This window comes from Neopsephotus bourkii, unplaced genomic scaffold, assembly GCF_033783945.1.
Source record: "Neopsephotus bourkii isolate Nb327-2 ecotype Australia unplaced genomic scaffold, CSIRO-AGI_Nbou_v1 NB_1234, whole genome shotgun sequence".
Classification (NCBI taxonomy): domain Eukaryota; kingdom Metazoa; phylum Chordata; class Aves; order Psittaciformes; family Psittacidae; genus Neopsephotus; species Neopsephotus bourkii.
In genome coordinates this window covers 3,002,438-3,020,411 of record NW_026901719.1, presented here as the reverse complement: position 1 = coordinate 3,020,411, position 17,974 = coordinate 3,002,438, and the positions used below count along the sequence as shown (strand labels likewise).

General features: G+C 43.1%; 1 protein-coding gene and 1 long non-coding RNA gene across 5 annotated transcripts in view; both read right to left on the bottom strand.

The window, feature by feature from the left end:
- Positions 1–206: 206 nt before the first annotated feature.
- Positions 207–1,435, bottom strand: LOC133218293 (uncharacterized). The gene is made up of 2 exons (XR_009727094.1): positions 1,266–1,435; positions 207–580 (listed from the first exon to the last, which is right to left on the bottom strand). It is a non-coding gene; the product is annotated as an uncharacterized LOC133218293 (long non-coding RNA).
- Positions 1,436–15,320: 13,885 nt separating this feature from the next.
- REPS2 (RALBP1 associated Eps domain containing 2) overlaps positions 15,321–17,974 on the bottom strand; it is a 100,243-nt gene continuing 97,589 nt past the window's right edge. For all 4 annotated transcript variants that reach the window (XM_061364517.1, XM_061364519.1, XM_061364520.1 and 1 more), the window contains one exon: positions 15,321–16,825. In XM_061364517.1, the coding sequence (XP_061220501.1) occupies positions 16,757–16,825 (69 nt within the window). In that variant the 3' untranslated portion in view covers positions 15,321–16,756. The remainder of the gene's footprint in view (positions 16,826–17,974) is intronic.

Below are 17,974 nucleotides of genomic sequence, written 5' to 3'. Positions count from 1 at the left end.
GGTGAAGTTAGTGGAGATGGTAACAGCTTGACTGAAGTTCTTGCTGAAGTCTCCTGTCATCTAGAGTTTAGAATTGAAGTGGGAATTTGGCCCTCTGTCTCAAGACGGTTGTAAGATCAAACTATATTTTCCAGCAAGTCCCCTAAGTTCAGCAGAGCTCCAGTGTAAGAGCTGGGGAACTTGTCAGATAGCCCACTGAAGTGAAAAAAAAAAGAAGAGCATTTTAATAAATAAAATACAAACCAGAGTAATAAAATAAGCATGGTAGATTCAGTGTTATTTGTTTTCATATTAATCTTATGCTGCCCCACGAGTTCAATATACCACAGCTTTTTATATTAAGAAAACGTGCAACATGGAAAGTATTAAGGAAGTGTTGTAGAGGTTGAGTTAGAGGAAGATCATTTTTTTCTGGCTGTCTGAGAAGCTGTCTGGAGCAGAGGAATGTGTGTGTCAGCTGATTAAGACCACAGAAGTGATTAGCAAGGGAACCGTTAACAACGCTGCGTGTCAATGCACATCTTTAGGTTAAGGAGTTAATTGCCTCTCTCAAAACTGTGGTTTCTAGACTTCTGTAGACCTGTGAAGAAGACCCAGTGGCAGTTTGTACTTAGTCCACATTTTTCAAAATTCATTTCCCAAACACAAAGACTAGATGTGTCTCCTTATAATTCCTGCTGAGCATTTCAGTGTTGCTGTAAATGGCTAATTCTGTGAAGAACAAGGTAGCCATCAACTACCTGAGTCTTTACCCATCACCTCCCTTGTTTGCTACAACTTTCTGTTTCCAGGGAAGCTTTTCCTTGATTTATGAAGTGTGCTTCTCTGGAAGTTCAAGTGTGTGTACAACACAGCACCTTTCACCAAAGTGCTGATGTACAGCACCGCTTTCAAAATGCTTTCTCCACCGCTGTGAACAAGCACTTGACATTCCTTCCATTAAAGTGTCCTCTTCCCACCCCTTACCTCTAAACCTGGAGGAAGAAATTTTGTCCAAATAGATCAAGATTTTATAGACTGAAGGAAGAGAAAGACTTCTTCTTGAAAATACTTCAGTGTCTTCATTTCATCTACATGTGAGAGAGAAGCTGGAGCACATCTGCTTGGCAGAGTTGCCTGGACCCACCCTGGGCAGGGATGGCTGCCTTCAAGCCTGGTGGGTACTGCCTGGAGAGCTGCCCTGGGGGCCTGGGTGCTCCCAGCATCCTGTCTCTTGCCTGGACCCCAGGACTGCCTTTGCCAAACCCCAAGCCACTGCTCTTCACCTGAAATACTGAAGTGTCACCCAATGAGAAAACTACGTGGTCTTTCACAAGAGGAGGTTCCACACAATTTCCAGCTTTCAGAGATCCTCTGAAGTTGTCCTTAGCTGGATCATGGAAATCAGGGATGAGACACAGGCACTTTTCAGGCAAGACATACCCACACAAAGTGACTACTGCCCCTACCTACTGTCCCCCACTGGAGCTGCTGGGAGGACTGCACTATACTAACCCAAACTTGGGGTCCACAGGTATTGCTTACTGGGCTGCAGAACATAAGCAAATTATACTCAACAGAAGTCCTAGCTGAAGAGAGGAAAAACAGATATTTGTTCAGGTCAGCTCCTCAGCTCATATTTTGCTCAGCAACCTGTACACTGCAAGACGGCAATCAATCCATGATAGACATGATCCATAATCAAGTGGGTCTTTTCCTATCAATAACATGCAGGCACAGTCAATCCTACCTTGGCCAAGGCCAGCTGGTTCAGGCTAGAGCCCTACCCTCAGCCAGCCTTGAGTAAATTATTTTCCCCTCTAGCTCTAGGGCCACAAACACTGATCCATGCCGCTGCACCAGCTCACAGGCTGGGAAACAATAGAAGCAGGGCAAGCTTACAAGCTCTGTCCATGCCTGGAGAGAATCAGTCTTTTCAGATGATAGATGGTGAGAGGGACGGCCATGGTTGCGGACACTTTGTGCCCCTGCCAACCACAGGTTGTTTCAAGAGTTAGGCACCAGCAGGTTTAAACAATAGGCAATGTCCTTTGTGACCTCAGCTAAATCTTTAACCTGAGGAGAGCAGCTTTGGTTTGCACAAGCACCTACAGATTCAGATGCTTATTTCAGTATTTATTTCTTTTTAACATCTGGGCTTGTCTTCTCTAGATACGAGTTTTTCTTGAGGTATTCTGCATTTAATTATCAGCTGCGATGGAAGGCTTGCAAGCACAGCTGTTATTGCAACATTTCAGTGCTTTGACTTTCAGCCCCAGATGGAATGAACTGTGCAGAAATGAGAAATCAAGAGTAAAGCAAACTTTCTCAAACTTTCAAAACAATTTGATGTGAGAAACAGGCTGGGATGGATTAAGCAGACACAGAGCCGCTGTGGTGATGAGTCATGGTGCTACACTGATGTGACACCATGCCGTGGTTATCCTGCAGCAGTGCCAAGGGAAAGGGCTCTTCCACAATGGGTGGCTTGGAGCCCTGGCCTGCCAAAAATCTCCCTGCAGGGCTGAGTGAGGATTTGGCTCTGCCCTTATTTGGCCAAATAGCCTTAATTCTTTTCATGGATGGAGCCCATCACAGATAATGACGCTATTTGCAGAAGAAGGTATTTGGCTATTGAGTGTAAACTTAGGGGACGGTACAGGCTCCTTGGCTTGGTTGCTGAAGCAGTGCTATGGCTGTCACTGCAGGCAGGTATACGCATACGTGTATACCTGTGTCTGCCTGTGATCCCCACAGTGCCCCAAAGCTTGGACCCACTCTAACAAGGTGACTGCAAATTACAAGCATGTGCTTAGATGCAACTTCTCCTTTTGCTTGCTGCTGAACACAGTTTCATGACCTTCAAAAGTTTAAAAACTTGTCTGGGGGAAGAGAGCCAAAGTAGGATGGACACGTGCCTCAAAGACCTCCTCATTTGCTTACCCTTGACATCACCTTTCAAAAATGGGAGGAGCATGAGGGTGCAGTTTGGGTTCCTCCATGTGGCCATGTGGCCAAAGTAGGATGGACACGTGCCTCAAAGACCTCCTCATTTGCTTACCCTTGACATCACCTTTCAAAAATGGGAGGAGCATGAGGGTGCAGTTTGGGTTCCTCCATGTGGCTGGGTTGTCCTGTGCACTTAGCATGGCAGAGGCCGCCTGTATGGCAGAGATGTGCCTCCATTCACAGCCCAGGGCAACAGCTTTTGTTTCACATGCAAAGCTCACAGCCAGGGTATTTATCTTTCATGCTGGTCTTTTCATTAGCCCCAGCCTCTGGATCGCTGCCCCAGCCAGCTGTTGGCTGCTAGGTCTGGATTTGAAAGCCAGCAGTGAAGGTTGTGCTGATAGGTTTGGTGCCATCCTCTACCTGCAGTGAGCTTGTCTCAGGCATTCCCAGTTTGTGTTAGTATTTCAGGAGCTGGAGGGGCATCCCTTTCCTACCCCTTTCTTCAGACTCCTGCCCAGCTGGTGCCTGCCTGCCCCATGATGGGGCAGGACCCATCCCTCCGGCAGCACACACATTCTTCCTTTGGCAGAGGGAAGTGCCCTGGGCCAACGCAGGGAGGCTGGTGATGGGGCTCACCTCCCCTCATGCCAACCAGTTAAAACCAGGTGTCTATAAATAAAGTCTCCATTTGTGGAAGCCCTGCTCCCCACATGTCCACCACCAACACCTTGTTTCTCAACGCTTCTGCCTTTTGCCAGCACAAATGGCCTCACAGCAAGCCAAAGAAAGAAATCTGTTTGTGTTAAAAAGACTTTTTTTTTGCCAGGTTTGAATTTATTCATTTCTCTCCCTTGATTTGTAGCACAGGAGTCACAGGACATTGCCTGGAAGGAGGAGCTGTGGGCACGGGAAGGCAGGAGGGTAGCACTGCCACAAGGCAGTTTAAGGTCCAAGTGTGAGGTGCTGGAAGCCCTCCGGTGCTCACCAGCCCTCCGATGATCTTTATTCTCTGGGGACAAGCATCTGAGACCTAGACTGTCATCTGCAGTGTCAGTGGCAAATAATCAAACACCACAAGAGTAGAAACAGACTCAAGCACTTTTTCCTCTTAGAATTATCAAATTATTTCCTCAGCATAATATTTTATTAATGTAACTGTAACCCATTCTATTAATACCTTTATTCATGAGCGGCTGCCTGTCAAGGGCTGCCTGTCAGTGTACTGCTGGACAGGATGCTTGCTGAGAGGTTTAGCATCTTCCTCCATCAGCAGCACCAGTAGAGGTTTTACAGTTGTCTTGACACTAATGCTGAATAAAGTCCAGCTTTCTCTTGTTTCCTGGTCAGGTGGCTGCAGAGAAGTGGAAGGATGTCCTGGCTCCCTCTGTGGGGCCAAAGAATCCAGTCCATAAGCTTAAAGGAGTGTATTTCTGTGAAGGCAGGATTTCAGACAGCTTTGTGGAGCTCTCCATGTTGCCTGTGCAAGAAAATAATCTCTTTGGCTGGCTCATCCCATATTAGCTTCCCTATTCATCCCCCAGACTCTTGAGCCAGGGCCATCCATACTTCAGTAGTTCACTGAGCCTTGTTGCACCTGCCACACACATGTTATTAGGTTGCTGCTGATTAAATAATTCAATCTCTCTGAAAGGACAGTCCTCAGAAAAGTAGGTTATGTGCTGAGAGCAATCCTACTTGCCTCAAGGAATGCTGGTGGTACTGGCCAGCGCTGTTGGGTTGAGTGAGATTTTTGATGGAAAAAGTGTTGCAGTAACAAGCTGTCTTTGTCAGAAACACAGGCTGTGATTTCTGTGCCCCAGAGTGTTTTCAGAACAAAGATGACTGCTCCCTTGCCTCTCCAGGGCACAGAAACAAGAATTCTCCTTCATAAATTTTCCCTGTGGAAACTCAGCTAAATAATTATATAGGCTGATGCCTGAACATGAAATATATGCAGGGTACAATACATAAGCAAAATACAGCAAGGGATGTCTTCTAATTTCTTTTTTAAAGCTGGATGTAGTGGTTAATACAGATGTGATGTTCCCCTTTCTAACAGGACAATACTGACCTTGTATTAATCACAGAATCACAGACTGGTTGAGCTTGGAAGAGACCTCTGGAGATCACCTGGTCCAACCCCCATACTCAAACAGGGCTACCTACAGCTGGTTGCCCTGGACGATGGTCAGATGGCTTTTTAATATCTCCAAGGATGAAGACCTTATAACCTTCCTGGGCAACCTGTGTCAGCACTTGGTCACCCTCGCAGTAAAATGTGTTTCCTGATGTTCAGGGGGAGCCTCCTCTTTCAGGTTGTGCCCTTTGCCTCTAGCTCTGCCACTGGGCACCTCATATCCCAAACACTGGAAATTGTCTCTGAGAATGAAGCCGTGATGCTAGAGGAAAATACAGCTCGTGCGCATTTAGTCCTTTATGGCGGGCCCTTGGAAGTAACAATCACTGAACACTCCACCATCAGAAAGAGCTTTAGAAGAGAAGCTGGAAACACTTCGATTTACAGCAGCAGGATCTCCACATCTAGGCAAGTCAGTCCACCAGCTTTCATGCTCTGCAGTTGGTACCAGAGACAGGACAGGTTTGAGTAAAATACCAGCCATTTTGACACTTTTGATTTAGAATAAATAGAAACTGGGCAAAATAATGATGCACTCACTGAAATTCTCTTATTTATTTTGGAGAATGAAAAGAATAATACCGAAGCTGTTTGTTCGAGGCTTTTTTTAATATGGCTATTACTTACACATTAGATACAATGCTTTAGGATAGCAGCAATGCTGCTATGTATGTATCAACAGCTGAACAGCAGTGCTGCCTATTTGCTCTGAGTATTGATAGTGTTTCTTAAAGCTCCAGCTGCTGGAAGCAAGGGATTAAAAAAAAAAAAAAAAAAAAAGTAAGCTTAGCTGCTTAAATTCTGAAAAATCTGTGCCCAAGCACTGAAAAGGTGCCCTGGATAGAGTCAGGAGCCAGAAGTCACGTTAAACAAACTTCACATTTTGTTTTTAGTTCTTGCTGGTTGTAAGCCTACCTGTGATTTTGAAAGCTGGATCCATAAATTTCAGTCACTAGAGCTTGTAACACATTGGCCAACACAACACAGGGAAAGCAAAAATCAAACCCTTTTAGATTAAGTTGTTTTTCCTACTAATTTCTTAAGTCCCTAAAGAACTTCTAAAATTTAATTTATTTTTACCACTTGTGATGTGTATTGACTTTTGCATGTCACTCAACTTGGACAATGAAAAGAAATCAGCTTTTCTGAGTACTGTGGCTTCTTTAAATTACTGCTTTAAACCTTCCATACCTGCCTACAGTAAACTTACACATGCATTGAGCAAATTCACATTCCCCTGTAAGTCACACACTTCCCATTGTATTAAAAGATGCTTAATGAAACTATTGTTGCAAAGTAACAGCTACTAAAACATACATCTAGGTTGAGGATTAACATAAATAACTTGTGCCCTTCTAACAGATGAGAGGATTATATGGTATCCTATTGTCTAGGCAGTAAATAATCAACCTGATTTCTTTTAGACAAAAGTTAATTTGAGGCCTCAATTATTATTTCTTCCCTAATGATAAGACAGTTGCATACAGTAAAATGCAGTGATGTCTGAGCACAAAAATGAGAGCAACTCTCAAAAGGCTTTGGAAAATTCAAAGAGGATCAATAAACACTCCTATTTGAGGGAAATAAAAATTGAGTTACTTCTAATTTTATTAGAACTAATTTTGATATCTCACTCCTCTCCTGCCTTTGATCCCACTTCTTCTTGAGACTAAATAGATTAGACTGCTAATGAGACACCTCAGGATGTAAAATTACCTGCAAAGTTGTCCTTCTCCCTGGGAGCTCCCCAAGCCCAGGCTCACAGTCACCATTACCATAAGCTACAAAGCAGCTCCTGAGCTTGGGATCTGCATTCTCAGGAGATGCACAAACCAATGCTGAGGGAGTGGAAATCAAAGTGCACGAGGTCAGGGGACAGTTTTTATCTGTCTGAAGAGACAGCTTTTTTAGGACTGTTTTTCAGGGAGATGCAGGCTCTCCATCAGATAAAGCCTGAGGCTTCCTCTCCAGCTCATGCAGAGATGTTTCCATGCATTTCTCTGAGAAATGCATGGTTACAGATTACCTGCTATGGGGCAGGGTGGCTCACACCTGTTTCTGATGGCTTAGCAAAATAAATTATTACTTTAAAATGATGTCTCAGGTTTGATGCAAGCATCGAGAAAAAAGAGAGACAGAGATTCACACCTTCTTTTACTGACTTGTACAGTTATTTACAAATTCTCAGTCCACCAGCGTGATCCTACCCTTCCAGGGTGCCAGCTCATGTTTGCAGGGCTGCCAGATAGAGGGGAGAGGCGGGAAGTATAAAGTCCTGAGTCATTGCTTTAGATATGAGGTGACAACAGATGGGCTTTAGTTTTGGCTACCCTGTTAAAAAAAAACAAACAACAAACCAAACCCAAAAAAACCCAACCCTACCCCCCCCAAAAAAAAAACAAACAAACAACAAAAAAGCAGCAAAATGAAGGAGAGAAATCCCAGAGAGAAGCAGCAAAACCAGCTAGAGGCAAAGAAATGTCTAGAAAAGGATATCAGAACAGATGTGAATTCCTCTGTCTATACTGGAGAAAAATTGCACAGGAAGTGATAAAAGAACGCCACATAGAAAAGAATGAATGGGAAATGGAAAAGTAAAGCAGAAACTTCTGTAAATACATTTGTATACAGATTATACTGCTGAGTGTGTATTACAGGTATTCCTGTCTCGATTTATAGGAGAGAAATCGCTGTGGTCAAAAGTGAAGCAGATGCTGGCTTTGAGCAGACCACAGCAATCCATGCTTCAGCTTCCAGAGATGGCAGGAGAAAAGCCAGCATGTTAGCCAAGGCAGTGGTCATCCAAAGTCTATTTGCTGATTTTTTTTTGACAACTTTGGGGTTCTTCCTTTTCTTCTTAACACTTTCTGGCATGGCCCAATGTCAGAGTGACATCCTGGATGAGATGAGCCAACATGGAACAACAGCTCCACGTGTTCTGCATTAGTGTTGCTATTGGCCTCAGATATTATTTATGAAACCTTTCCCAAACTCTGCCAAACACCCTCAGGTTTCTGTGCTCAGAGTTTGAACTGAGTGCAGGTTTCCATGGACTGCTTTGATATCCAGCTTGCAAAGCTGCAAGTAATAGGATCACAGAATGGTTTGGGTTGGAAGGGACTTTCAGAGATCATCTCATTCCAACCCCGCTGCCATGGGCAGGGACACCTTCCACTAGAGCAGGTTGCTCCAAGCCCAATCCAGCCTAGCCTTGAACACTGTCAGGGATGGGGGCAGCCACAGCTTTTCTGGGCCCAGATGTTACGTCATGAAAAGGCCCCTGAGTTTCATCACCTGCAGCTAAAGCCACTTCCAGAATCAACAAAACCAGAACAAAGTAAACCCAGGGTAAACCCAACCACATATTTGTACATGAGAGCAAAATCACGCTGAGTCCCCAGGTTATGGGCTGGAACAAAGACCAGCTAGTAAGCACCTGCACTCTGCTCAGTCTTTCCAGTTTGTGCAAAACCAAGCAATTGCAGGGTGCCAGGCAAATTCAAAACAAGGCAAAGAATCAAACTACAGGGAAGATTAAGAAAGTATGGCTGAGGTTCCAATCCATTAAAAATATGCATTAAGCTAAGTTAGCTTCATAACTAAGGTGGTGGAAATCAAACTGCATTTTTCTTCCTTAAATTAGAGCTTACCCAGGGTGGTAAAATTCAGAGCACGAGTAAGGTGCTAGCCCTATTGCCTGCCACACTTGACAGAAACACTGTTATGTGCTTACTCTTGCCTTGACATAGCTCCATGGGCACTTAATGGACAGAACTAACTGGAGCATGATATACATAAGGATAAACATATGGGCTTAAAAATACTGGTTATCGTTTGCACTAATGTGCGTGATTAGAGTAAATGGGTTGGGGTGAAACATGAAGGCCAGATCCACATCGGAGCACCCTAAAAGACCTGGAGTGCCTGGATCAAAGTTCCCAATTGAGGTTTTTTTGCAGTAATAAAGAAAGCACAGCCCTGAAGAAGCACCTTCTGAGTAACACCCAGATATTTGGAGAGCAATCAAAGCAACTTCTTATTTCTTTGCCATGCAGTGTGGTACTAAGCACTGGAAAAAAACTTCTTCCCAAAGAGGGTTCTTTAAATCCCAGGAGACATGTTGGCTAACAGCTTCAAGTGAGTGATGCTTCTAGCAGTACTGATTGCTTTGGCATCGAAGCTGAGACACGCAAATGGGAGTTGCTTTTCTGATGGTGGAGAATGGTGCCTCCCAACATGCCCCCCCAGGAGAGCTAATTGTATTGGAAGTGCACACCTTCATCACCTAAGGTGATTACTCTGACGGGAAATTGCTGTAAGGAGTCATTAATGAAACAGGAAGCCATTATTTCTCATCGAGTATACAGTGTCCTTCAGGAACAGCACGGAGCTATGAAACAAGACCCAGGTGAGATCATGTGCTGGCTTTTTCCTCTCAGATAAGAGGGTGAAAACTATAGTAAACAATGCACGCTCTGTATCTGGCTGCTGAACACCAGTATCACTGGTTTAACACACCCTAAACCTGTGACAGACAGCATGAACTACTGAATTCCTTAAGTGACCTTGGAAGAGAATAGCTCACGTATCAAGTGGCAACCCTACATCCAAGCCTCCTGGTAGTGAGCAAAGCTTTTTTAAGCACAGTATTCTTTTGTGTGGGGTGAAGCAAGGTGATAGAGGTATACTGCCACCCTGCTACCTCAAAAGCACAATTACTTTCTTTGAGTTACGTTTTGCCTCCCTTGTGGTCCCACCAGAGCTGACAGACTGCCTCCTCCTCTGCTTTCCTCCTTGCTGAGCTCTGTGTGCCATTTGTTGTCATGTCACGGGGCTGCACACGCTGTCACTGCTCCTTTACTGCTCTTCTCCATGGGCAAGAAGGGCCTGTGGCAAAGACCTTATCCATGTGTTTGCCAACTGTTCCATCCAAATTTCATTGAAGAGAACACACAGTGGTGAATAATTTGCCTACATGAACTACAAGGGAAGTAAATAAAATGATGTTGTGCAAGCAGCCTAGCTAAGGGAAAAATCCCCTCTTCATCCCTTCCTCCTTCCCTCCCTCCAATAAAAGAAGAGTAGATGTAATATATAGCCTTGGCCTTGTCTAGCCCATCATATTTCTGACATGTAAAGCATCCTCAAAATATTTGCAGGTAAGACATTCTTGCTACCCCATGCTATTTAACAATCAATAAACTTAATTCAGGATTTAATAGGGAATACTGATTAGGCATTTAGCATGGGAACCTCTGAGACACAGCTAACATGTGCCCAAAACACTGGGCACTGAGGGAATACATGAGAGACTGCTGCAAGCTGACCTTACATACCCAAGGCCTCCTGCTTCAAAGAGCATTTGCTTGGAGGCACGCAGTGCACAAGGGGCTGGTGGAGGAGGTAGCGATGACACCATCAGGTGAAAGAGCTCTCACTCAGCTACAGACTATGGATACCTAGGGGGTTTGTTCACTCAGTAATTTTCCTTTATTCTGCTTTGCCACAGAAGCAATGTAAGCATCCCAGCTAAGCAGGAATGAAGCACTGTAAGCTTAAAAACAGCGGAAGGGTAAAAAAAGGACTTCTGAAGCTTCTGTTTCTTCCCCACTTACACACTAAGAACTTTTTTTCCTAGGGCAGGAAGCTGGATCTTTTAAGAAGAGTATTTGGAGCATAAATTTAAATATGGAGACCCAATCTAGATTTGCATGAAGACACCCCAGAGTACCATCTCATTGTAAAAACTAAGAATGGAGGAGCCATCTAAATCCATCCCATTACAGACACAGAATAGGTCCCTACAGGATATTTACGAGTTTTTAATGCCTTGGCCTTGTGCCTCACATGCACCAGAGACATACTTTTAGGCAAATAAAACATCTATTGTCATGGCTTAATGCTGTAAGAATTAATTTATCACTAATTATTTCCTCTTCTGAAGCTCTGCTCTTTGGATAGCTGTGACATAATTCTTAAAAATCACACTAGCTGAAGAGCAGAAGTAAACTGTCCCCTCCAGCTCCCTGCCCATGAAGGCCAGCTATTCAAATGTTTCTCTTTTCCCAGTTTACTTTCAGCTCTTACAGTTGACAAGGGGCCAGAAACACTGATCACGGGCAGTGCTGGGGAGAATGGCTTTAGTCCTCTTCTGCTCCTGCCTGTGTATCCTCAGACCAAGGGTCTGCTGGAGGCTGGGAAAGGCTTTCCCTGCATGGCTGTACCATCCAGGTTAGAAAAGGGTGCACCTCTTTGGGCTTCATCACAAAGCTAAGTCTGAATGAAGACAAAGAAAGGCCTGAGAAAGTAAAGGTGAAGTCTTGACTTAACTGAAGCCTAAGGAAATACTATTTCACTTTAAATGAGTCTCTGTCTCTCTCACTTGCACACACTCCCAATGTAAGTGATTTCATCTTTCAAAGTTGAAGGTCAGCCATTTCAATGGTGTATTTTTTCCACAGCAAGTCACAGTTTCTGCTCTCCTGGCAGATCTGCACAATCAACATACTAAATAAGCCACAAAAGCAAGGGAATTTGAAGTTATTGGACGCTTTTATTTTAACGTAGCACCCAGCTCCGTATCACACACATTTTCCAAAATTAGATAGGCATAGTAGAGAACACTATGCATTTTGCAGCTTACCATGTGGACAGTCTGCAGCTGTGAAAACAAATTGCTTAAATCTGGTTATCTACTTTATAAGTTAAAATTCAAATATATACTAGCCTCCGGGTATTTTTTTCTTTTTAGATTAACAGTGATAATGCTTGCAATACAATTTTTTATATATAAAAAAATCAGTAACAGAGTAAAACATAATGCATATGTTCATAGCACATTATCATGAAGATAACTGAAAAAAGCTTGAAAATACATCATCTCTTCTTGAAGGTACTATATCACTTCATTTTTTTTCCTGAAAAAAATACTTCCACTCTTTAGTCAATAAAATACATAGCTTCATGAGCCTGTGTATTTTCTTGTTAAGAACTGTGTGTGCTGAAGGCCAAAGGGCTGATGGTCCTGGAAAATGGACACCCATCATTCCCTGACTCGCAACTTCTACAGGCTCTCTTTAGTCCTGATCTGGAAGTTCAACTGAGAGGAAAGCAGCTTATATACCATCAAAAGGCAATTTTCCTATCATGTCCATCCTGAATGCATCATGGGAGGGATTCCAAGACCTGGCCATCCCACTTGGGTCATTTTACTGTGCAAGTTGTCACCACCCCATACTGGTTAGCCCAGGCAGTATCAAGGTGGGACTGTACGGATGATAGCCAAACCAAGTTCCTCTCTCCAACGCAGATACAGAATTCCCAGCAGCAAAACTATTGCCACACATGTGAAAACAGTCTGATAATCTTTTGAGTTAAAAAGAATATTCACCAATTTACCAGTAAGAGGGATGAATCCACTAATCACTGACATTTTGCTATGTCACCAAAACTCTCTGGAAGACAGAACGGAGAGCTGTCTGGAAAGAGGTGGTAATGTTTCCACTGCATCCTACTATAAAATTAATAACTAGAAGGACATTGATCATTGAGGATTAATGTTTGCTCACAGGCAATTTGTTTAAAGGAATGCCTATGAAATGAATGGAAGCTGCTTGCCTTGCTTAATTACCAGGTCATTATTTATATGTAAAGGCTCAAATAAAAATGGCTTGATCTACAAAGGCAACCAGTCACTACACTTAGCAGGGCATTTTTCTTTTTTCATCATGGAATTACCATGTAGTGAAACAAATATTTCACGGAAAGATACCAGGTGATATGAACATTAACAGATCCATGAAGAAATGCCTCATCAAAAGGAAGACATGTGAATGCACATTTACACACACACTGAGGAAGACCCTTATCTGTTCTGCCTAGTCTTGTCCTGCAGACAAAAATATTATCCAAACCAGAATAGCTGCAGTAAATTGAAGATTTAGAAGGGGCCCCAGGTTGACGGTCAGCGCATCCTCTTAGATGCAGGGAAGCTGTGCCAGCTCATGCCCCCACTTATCCTCTCTTGCTGGGCATGTTTTGTCCTGCCGAAGTACCTACAGAAACCAGGAAGTGAGAAGAGTTGAGTCCTCACTTGTGGGAAGCTGCTCTCATTCCTTGGTCAGGCAGATCCTAGATGCTGTCCTGGGTTAGGCCTGCCAGGGGCTTCAAGTTAATTGCTCTCCTGTAGCTCAAGAAAGTCCTCTGAACACTGGCAAACTGCTTGTGAAGTTCTCCCTTTCTGACCAGATGGTCTGTTTGCGTCTAGGAGGATCTCCTATCCAGCATTTCAGAAAGTAAAGGTTTCTGCAAGAAATGATCATTTTGTTGTACCCACATTTTTCCAAAGGAAAACTATTTTTTGAGAGAATCTGTGAAACTGGATTCATATGTGAATTTTGAACAGCCAGGATTTGTTCATAGTAGCCATGAGTGTGGCTGCATGGAGCAACTGCCAGAAGCACTGCCTATAGGTTCATAGTGCATTCTTCTCCCTCTCAAAATGCTAACAGCCTCCCAAAACCAGTCACACTTTCTCATTGTGCATGGGTTATCATGAATGCTTAAGTACCCAGACATACAGAAGAGTTAACTTCCTGCATCATATGTATAACCCACCAACATTTCTCCTTGAATATTGTGCTTTACTCTCTCTGCGAAGTAGTATATGATCATCACAGACAAAATTCCATCAAAGAGAATACAAATTAGCTCACTCTAGGCCTTGAAGCTGAGTGGGACATTTGAATGCAAAAATGGAGGAATATTTAAAATTTTTAATGTATTAAGTCCTGTGGTAGAATAACAACTGAGCAAATATTTCACTGTTGTCTAACCAGGTATCCTAATTTCCAGTGAACAAAAAAACTGTATTATTTGAAGGGAAACATTTGAAAAAAGACATATAAAGCAGACTTTTCCACTCTTCCTTTGAAAAGCGTCTATTCCATGAATAACACAAGTGAAATACATGGGGGATTCTAAAAGATGTCCCTATGAAACATGAGAAAGTCTCCACTGCCTTAAAAATGCAAGGTGCACAGTTCTTTGTAATAATGGAAAAGCTTTCCTTTAAAAATCACTCTTAAAAGAAAAACATGCCATATGGTTTTTTTCCTATTGAATAGTAGGGGTTTATTAACCAAATGACAATGTAAGACCTAGAAAGCAAACAGAGCAAATGCTTAACTTCATTAAAGATTCAGGAATGAAGCGTGACCAGCAGGTCGAAGGAGGTGATCCTGCCCCTCTACTCTCCTCTCGTGAGACCTCACCTGGAGTTTTGTGTGCAGTTCTGGTGTCCTCAACATAAAAAGGACATAGAACTGTTGAAACAAGTCCAGAGGAGGGCCACGAGGATGATCAGGGGACTGGAGCACCTCCCATATGAAGATCGGCTGAGAAAATTTGGGCTGTTCAGCCTGGAGAAGAGAAGGCTGCATGGAGACCTCATAGCAGCCTTCCAGTATCTGAAGGGGGCATATAGGGAGGGATGCTGGGGAGGGACTCTTCATTAGGGACTGTAGTGACAGGACAAGTGGTAATGGGCCCAAGGGAGTTGTGAATGCTCCATCCCTGGCAGTGTTCAAGATGAGGCTGGATGAAGCCTTGGGTGACATGGTTTGGTGTGACGTGTCCCTACCCATGGCAGGGGGGTTGGAACAAGATGATCTTAAGGTCCTTTCCAACCCTAACTATTCTATGATTCTATAACTGTTATGAAGATAGAAAATAAATGGTAACTTCTGAACAGTACCACTATTGATAAGAAGACAGCAGGTCCTTTGCAGCTTCCCAGAATAGTCTGCAGTTCTCACATTCTATCATAGACCAGGAATGACTGCCTGAACCCAGGTAACAGCTGCACATAAGTCCCAAATCCAGAGAAACGGTTGTTGCTTGTCGACAGAGTGATGTTTAGTTGAATCAAAACCAACATGTTACAAAAACAGATTTTTAGTAACAATTCTGCAAATGCTTATTTTCACCTTCAGAATTCTGGATCCATGTCCCACATCCATACCGCTTTCAGCAAGAGTAAGCTGTTTCCTCATCACTTTAAGCATTCCCATTGATGTCTGCCTTATCTTTCAACAAAATGTTTAGCTGCTCTGTAGTCCTCCGATACCCCTCTGCAGTCTTTCTGTGATACACCCTGAAGGAAGGATACCCAGTTACTTCAAACACACTTCTTCCTCTCAGCCCCAGAGCCATCCTGTTGCTTTCTCCCTACAGCTTCACACCAGCAACAGTAAAAACCTTTGCCATCATTTCTGCAAGGCAAACTTGTACACTTAAATCAGGTCAGTGAACAACAGGACATGAACACCTGCAGCATCACATTTAAGATGGATAACAAGTAAGTGACACTCTTTTGCATTGAAGTACACATCATATCCATGGTGGGAGCACGGCTAACATCGTTATGTCTGAAGTCACCCCATCTAAGAGCGCTGAGCCAGCTTCCATTGCCAGAACTGAGACCGAAGCCAAGGACCACTGCATCCATGGAAAAATCCTCATGGGATTCAGTTTGCTCTGGATCAGCTTAAAAAATAATCACTGCTTCTTCATTTAGAAAATAGATGGGCATTAGCAACTTCACCCTATCAGCAGCATCTCCAGCGAGGTACAAAGGAACCTTAATGAAATCCTGTTGTAGAAGGCAATTATTTCCATCACACTTTTTGTAACCTCATGTATAGCACTTTTGCTATCTTTCTTCTTTTGGAAATACAGTTCTTGTACACATCCTTAGAACAGATGAGCAGCTATTAAGACAAAGCAGACTAATACAAAGGTACATACAATAGCTTTTATAAAATGTCCCGAATGCATTTTGAACCTCTTGTTAGAAATACAGTTGGTTAAAAAAAAAAAAAGTAAAGAAAAAAAAAGCTATAAATCAGTGATCTCCGACATGCTGAAAGTATGCAGAGACACTGGTAGTTGCAAGCAAGTGATCAAACACTAGTCGAGAGGAAACAGTTACAGCTCAAAACCCACTCTTTTTTGGTAATTACCAAAATAATTATATTTTTGTATTTTTCACTGTTCTCTGATATGATTTGAACTTATAAAATACAAGTTCTCTAACATTAAAATACATCCATGATTGCATAATAAACAGTACTAAGAAAATAATTATCTGACATGTGATTGCAGATAAAGACTCTATATCTAGTGAGTTTTAATCCTGTAGCATATTAAACTCACAGGAACTCTACCATGATACAATCCTACATGAATCAGTAGCATCCAATAGCCCGCCTCAGAGAAATAAGTTTTAAATGTAAGCAAGAATCCAGGAACACTGTACCTCTCAATGAACTGGGGCAGGAGGTGCTCACAGAACATGTATAAATCAGTAATTCTTTACATAAATAAAATACTCTCAGGTTATTCATTTCAGTGATAAACTGCATTTACACGTTAGACTGGGAAGAGGGAGGAAAACAGGCAAAGCATCCCTCAGCTCAGAAACATCCAGCAGTCAGATATTTATTTTCTGTACCTTCTTCATCTGCAAAGGCAATTGCGTGACGTGGGGTGAAGGGAGACCCAACAAGCCGGTCCTCCCCCACCATCACCAGCTTGGCAGAAACCTTGCTTGGCCCCACCAGGCTCCTCTTCTTGCAAGGCTGCTGGGACACATGCTCTGCTTTTGCTGCTGCATGGCAGTGAGGGAAGTCACAAGACTGTGACAGGACGTAGCTGCTCCAGCTGCGTTTCCAAGGCAATTCGTTCCTTGTGAACCTCCTGCAGGACAGAGAGATGTGCTATAACTTCTGGGATGCTCACATGCCCCACTGCACTCCAGTGAAAAGCATCCAGGCAAACCAATGGCACTGACTGGAGGCTTCAGGCTCTGCTGTGAAGTAATTCTCCTTGTGGTCTCAAAACACTGTACTATTGCCACACAATCACCCTGCACAGCCATCTAGTGTCTCCTCCTTACAGTGGAGCAATACTTGTTTGGACAATCATGGAGAGAAGCAGTCATCCAATACCTTGGGATGAAAGGAAGCTGGCCACAAATGGCTATTTTTACCAAAGAAAATCAGGTTATCTTGAAATCACATTTCCCTCAAAACTGCTTTCTGAGAATTTCTGGTTGACACAACTAATCTCTTTCCTTTTGGAAATGACAGCCTTTCTAAGACAAGACAGGTTTTGCAATCTACCTCTTTGACAAGTTATGGAGGAAGATTATCTGCCTCAGTCAGAAACTAACTGTGAAGGCTTTGGGAATCAGTGATTTTTGGGAAAGCCTTTCCTGGTCTCAAGGCTGGCCCTACACTGAGGGACATTCATAAAAACAGCAAAGCCCTGCTCCATCAGAAAGCTTTCAGGCAGCAATATGACTTAAAGGACAAATTCAGTTTTCTGCTCTCGAGTGAATTTAGGCAAATCTCTGTCTTTCTGTGCCTCTTCTACCCTGCTGTAAAATACAGGTAACAGCACTGGCCTGCTTTGTGAAGGTCAGAGAATACTGAAGATAGTGCATGGAAGCAAATAAGATCTGAGCCAAGGAATAACAGCAGTGTGCTGTCATTAAAAGTTTTAATCTCCATGCTTATTTCAATTGCTCTCCTATATTTTGCGATGGGTTCAGTACAAAGCATCCACCCTGCTTCTCTCTCAGGAGATCCCTAAAAAGCAGTTAAAAATTATGTTAAATAAAGTTTAATATGCAATCAAATTTTCACACTGACTGAACTGGGGGTTCACCTCTCTTTCCAATCAAGTGCCCATTCACAATATACAAAGAAGAAAAAGCTGTAGCTGATCAAAAACTAAAGCCTGTATTAGCCTTCAACTGAGACAACAGAAAAATAAGAACTGATATTTAGATTTTTAAGAACTGTGTTCAGCTCTAGGGCCCGCAACATACGAAGGATGTGGACC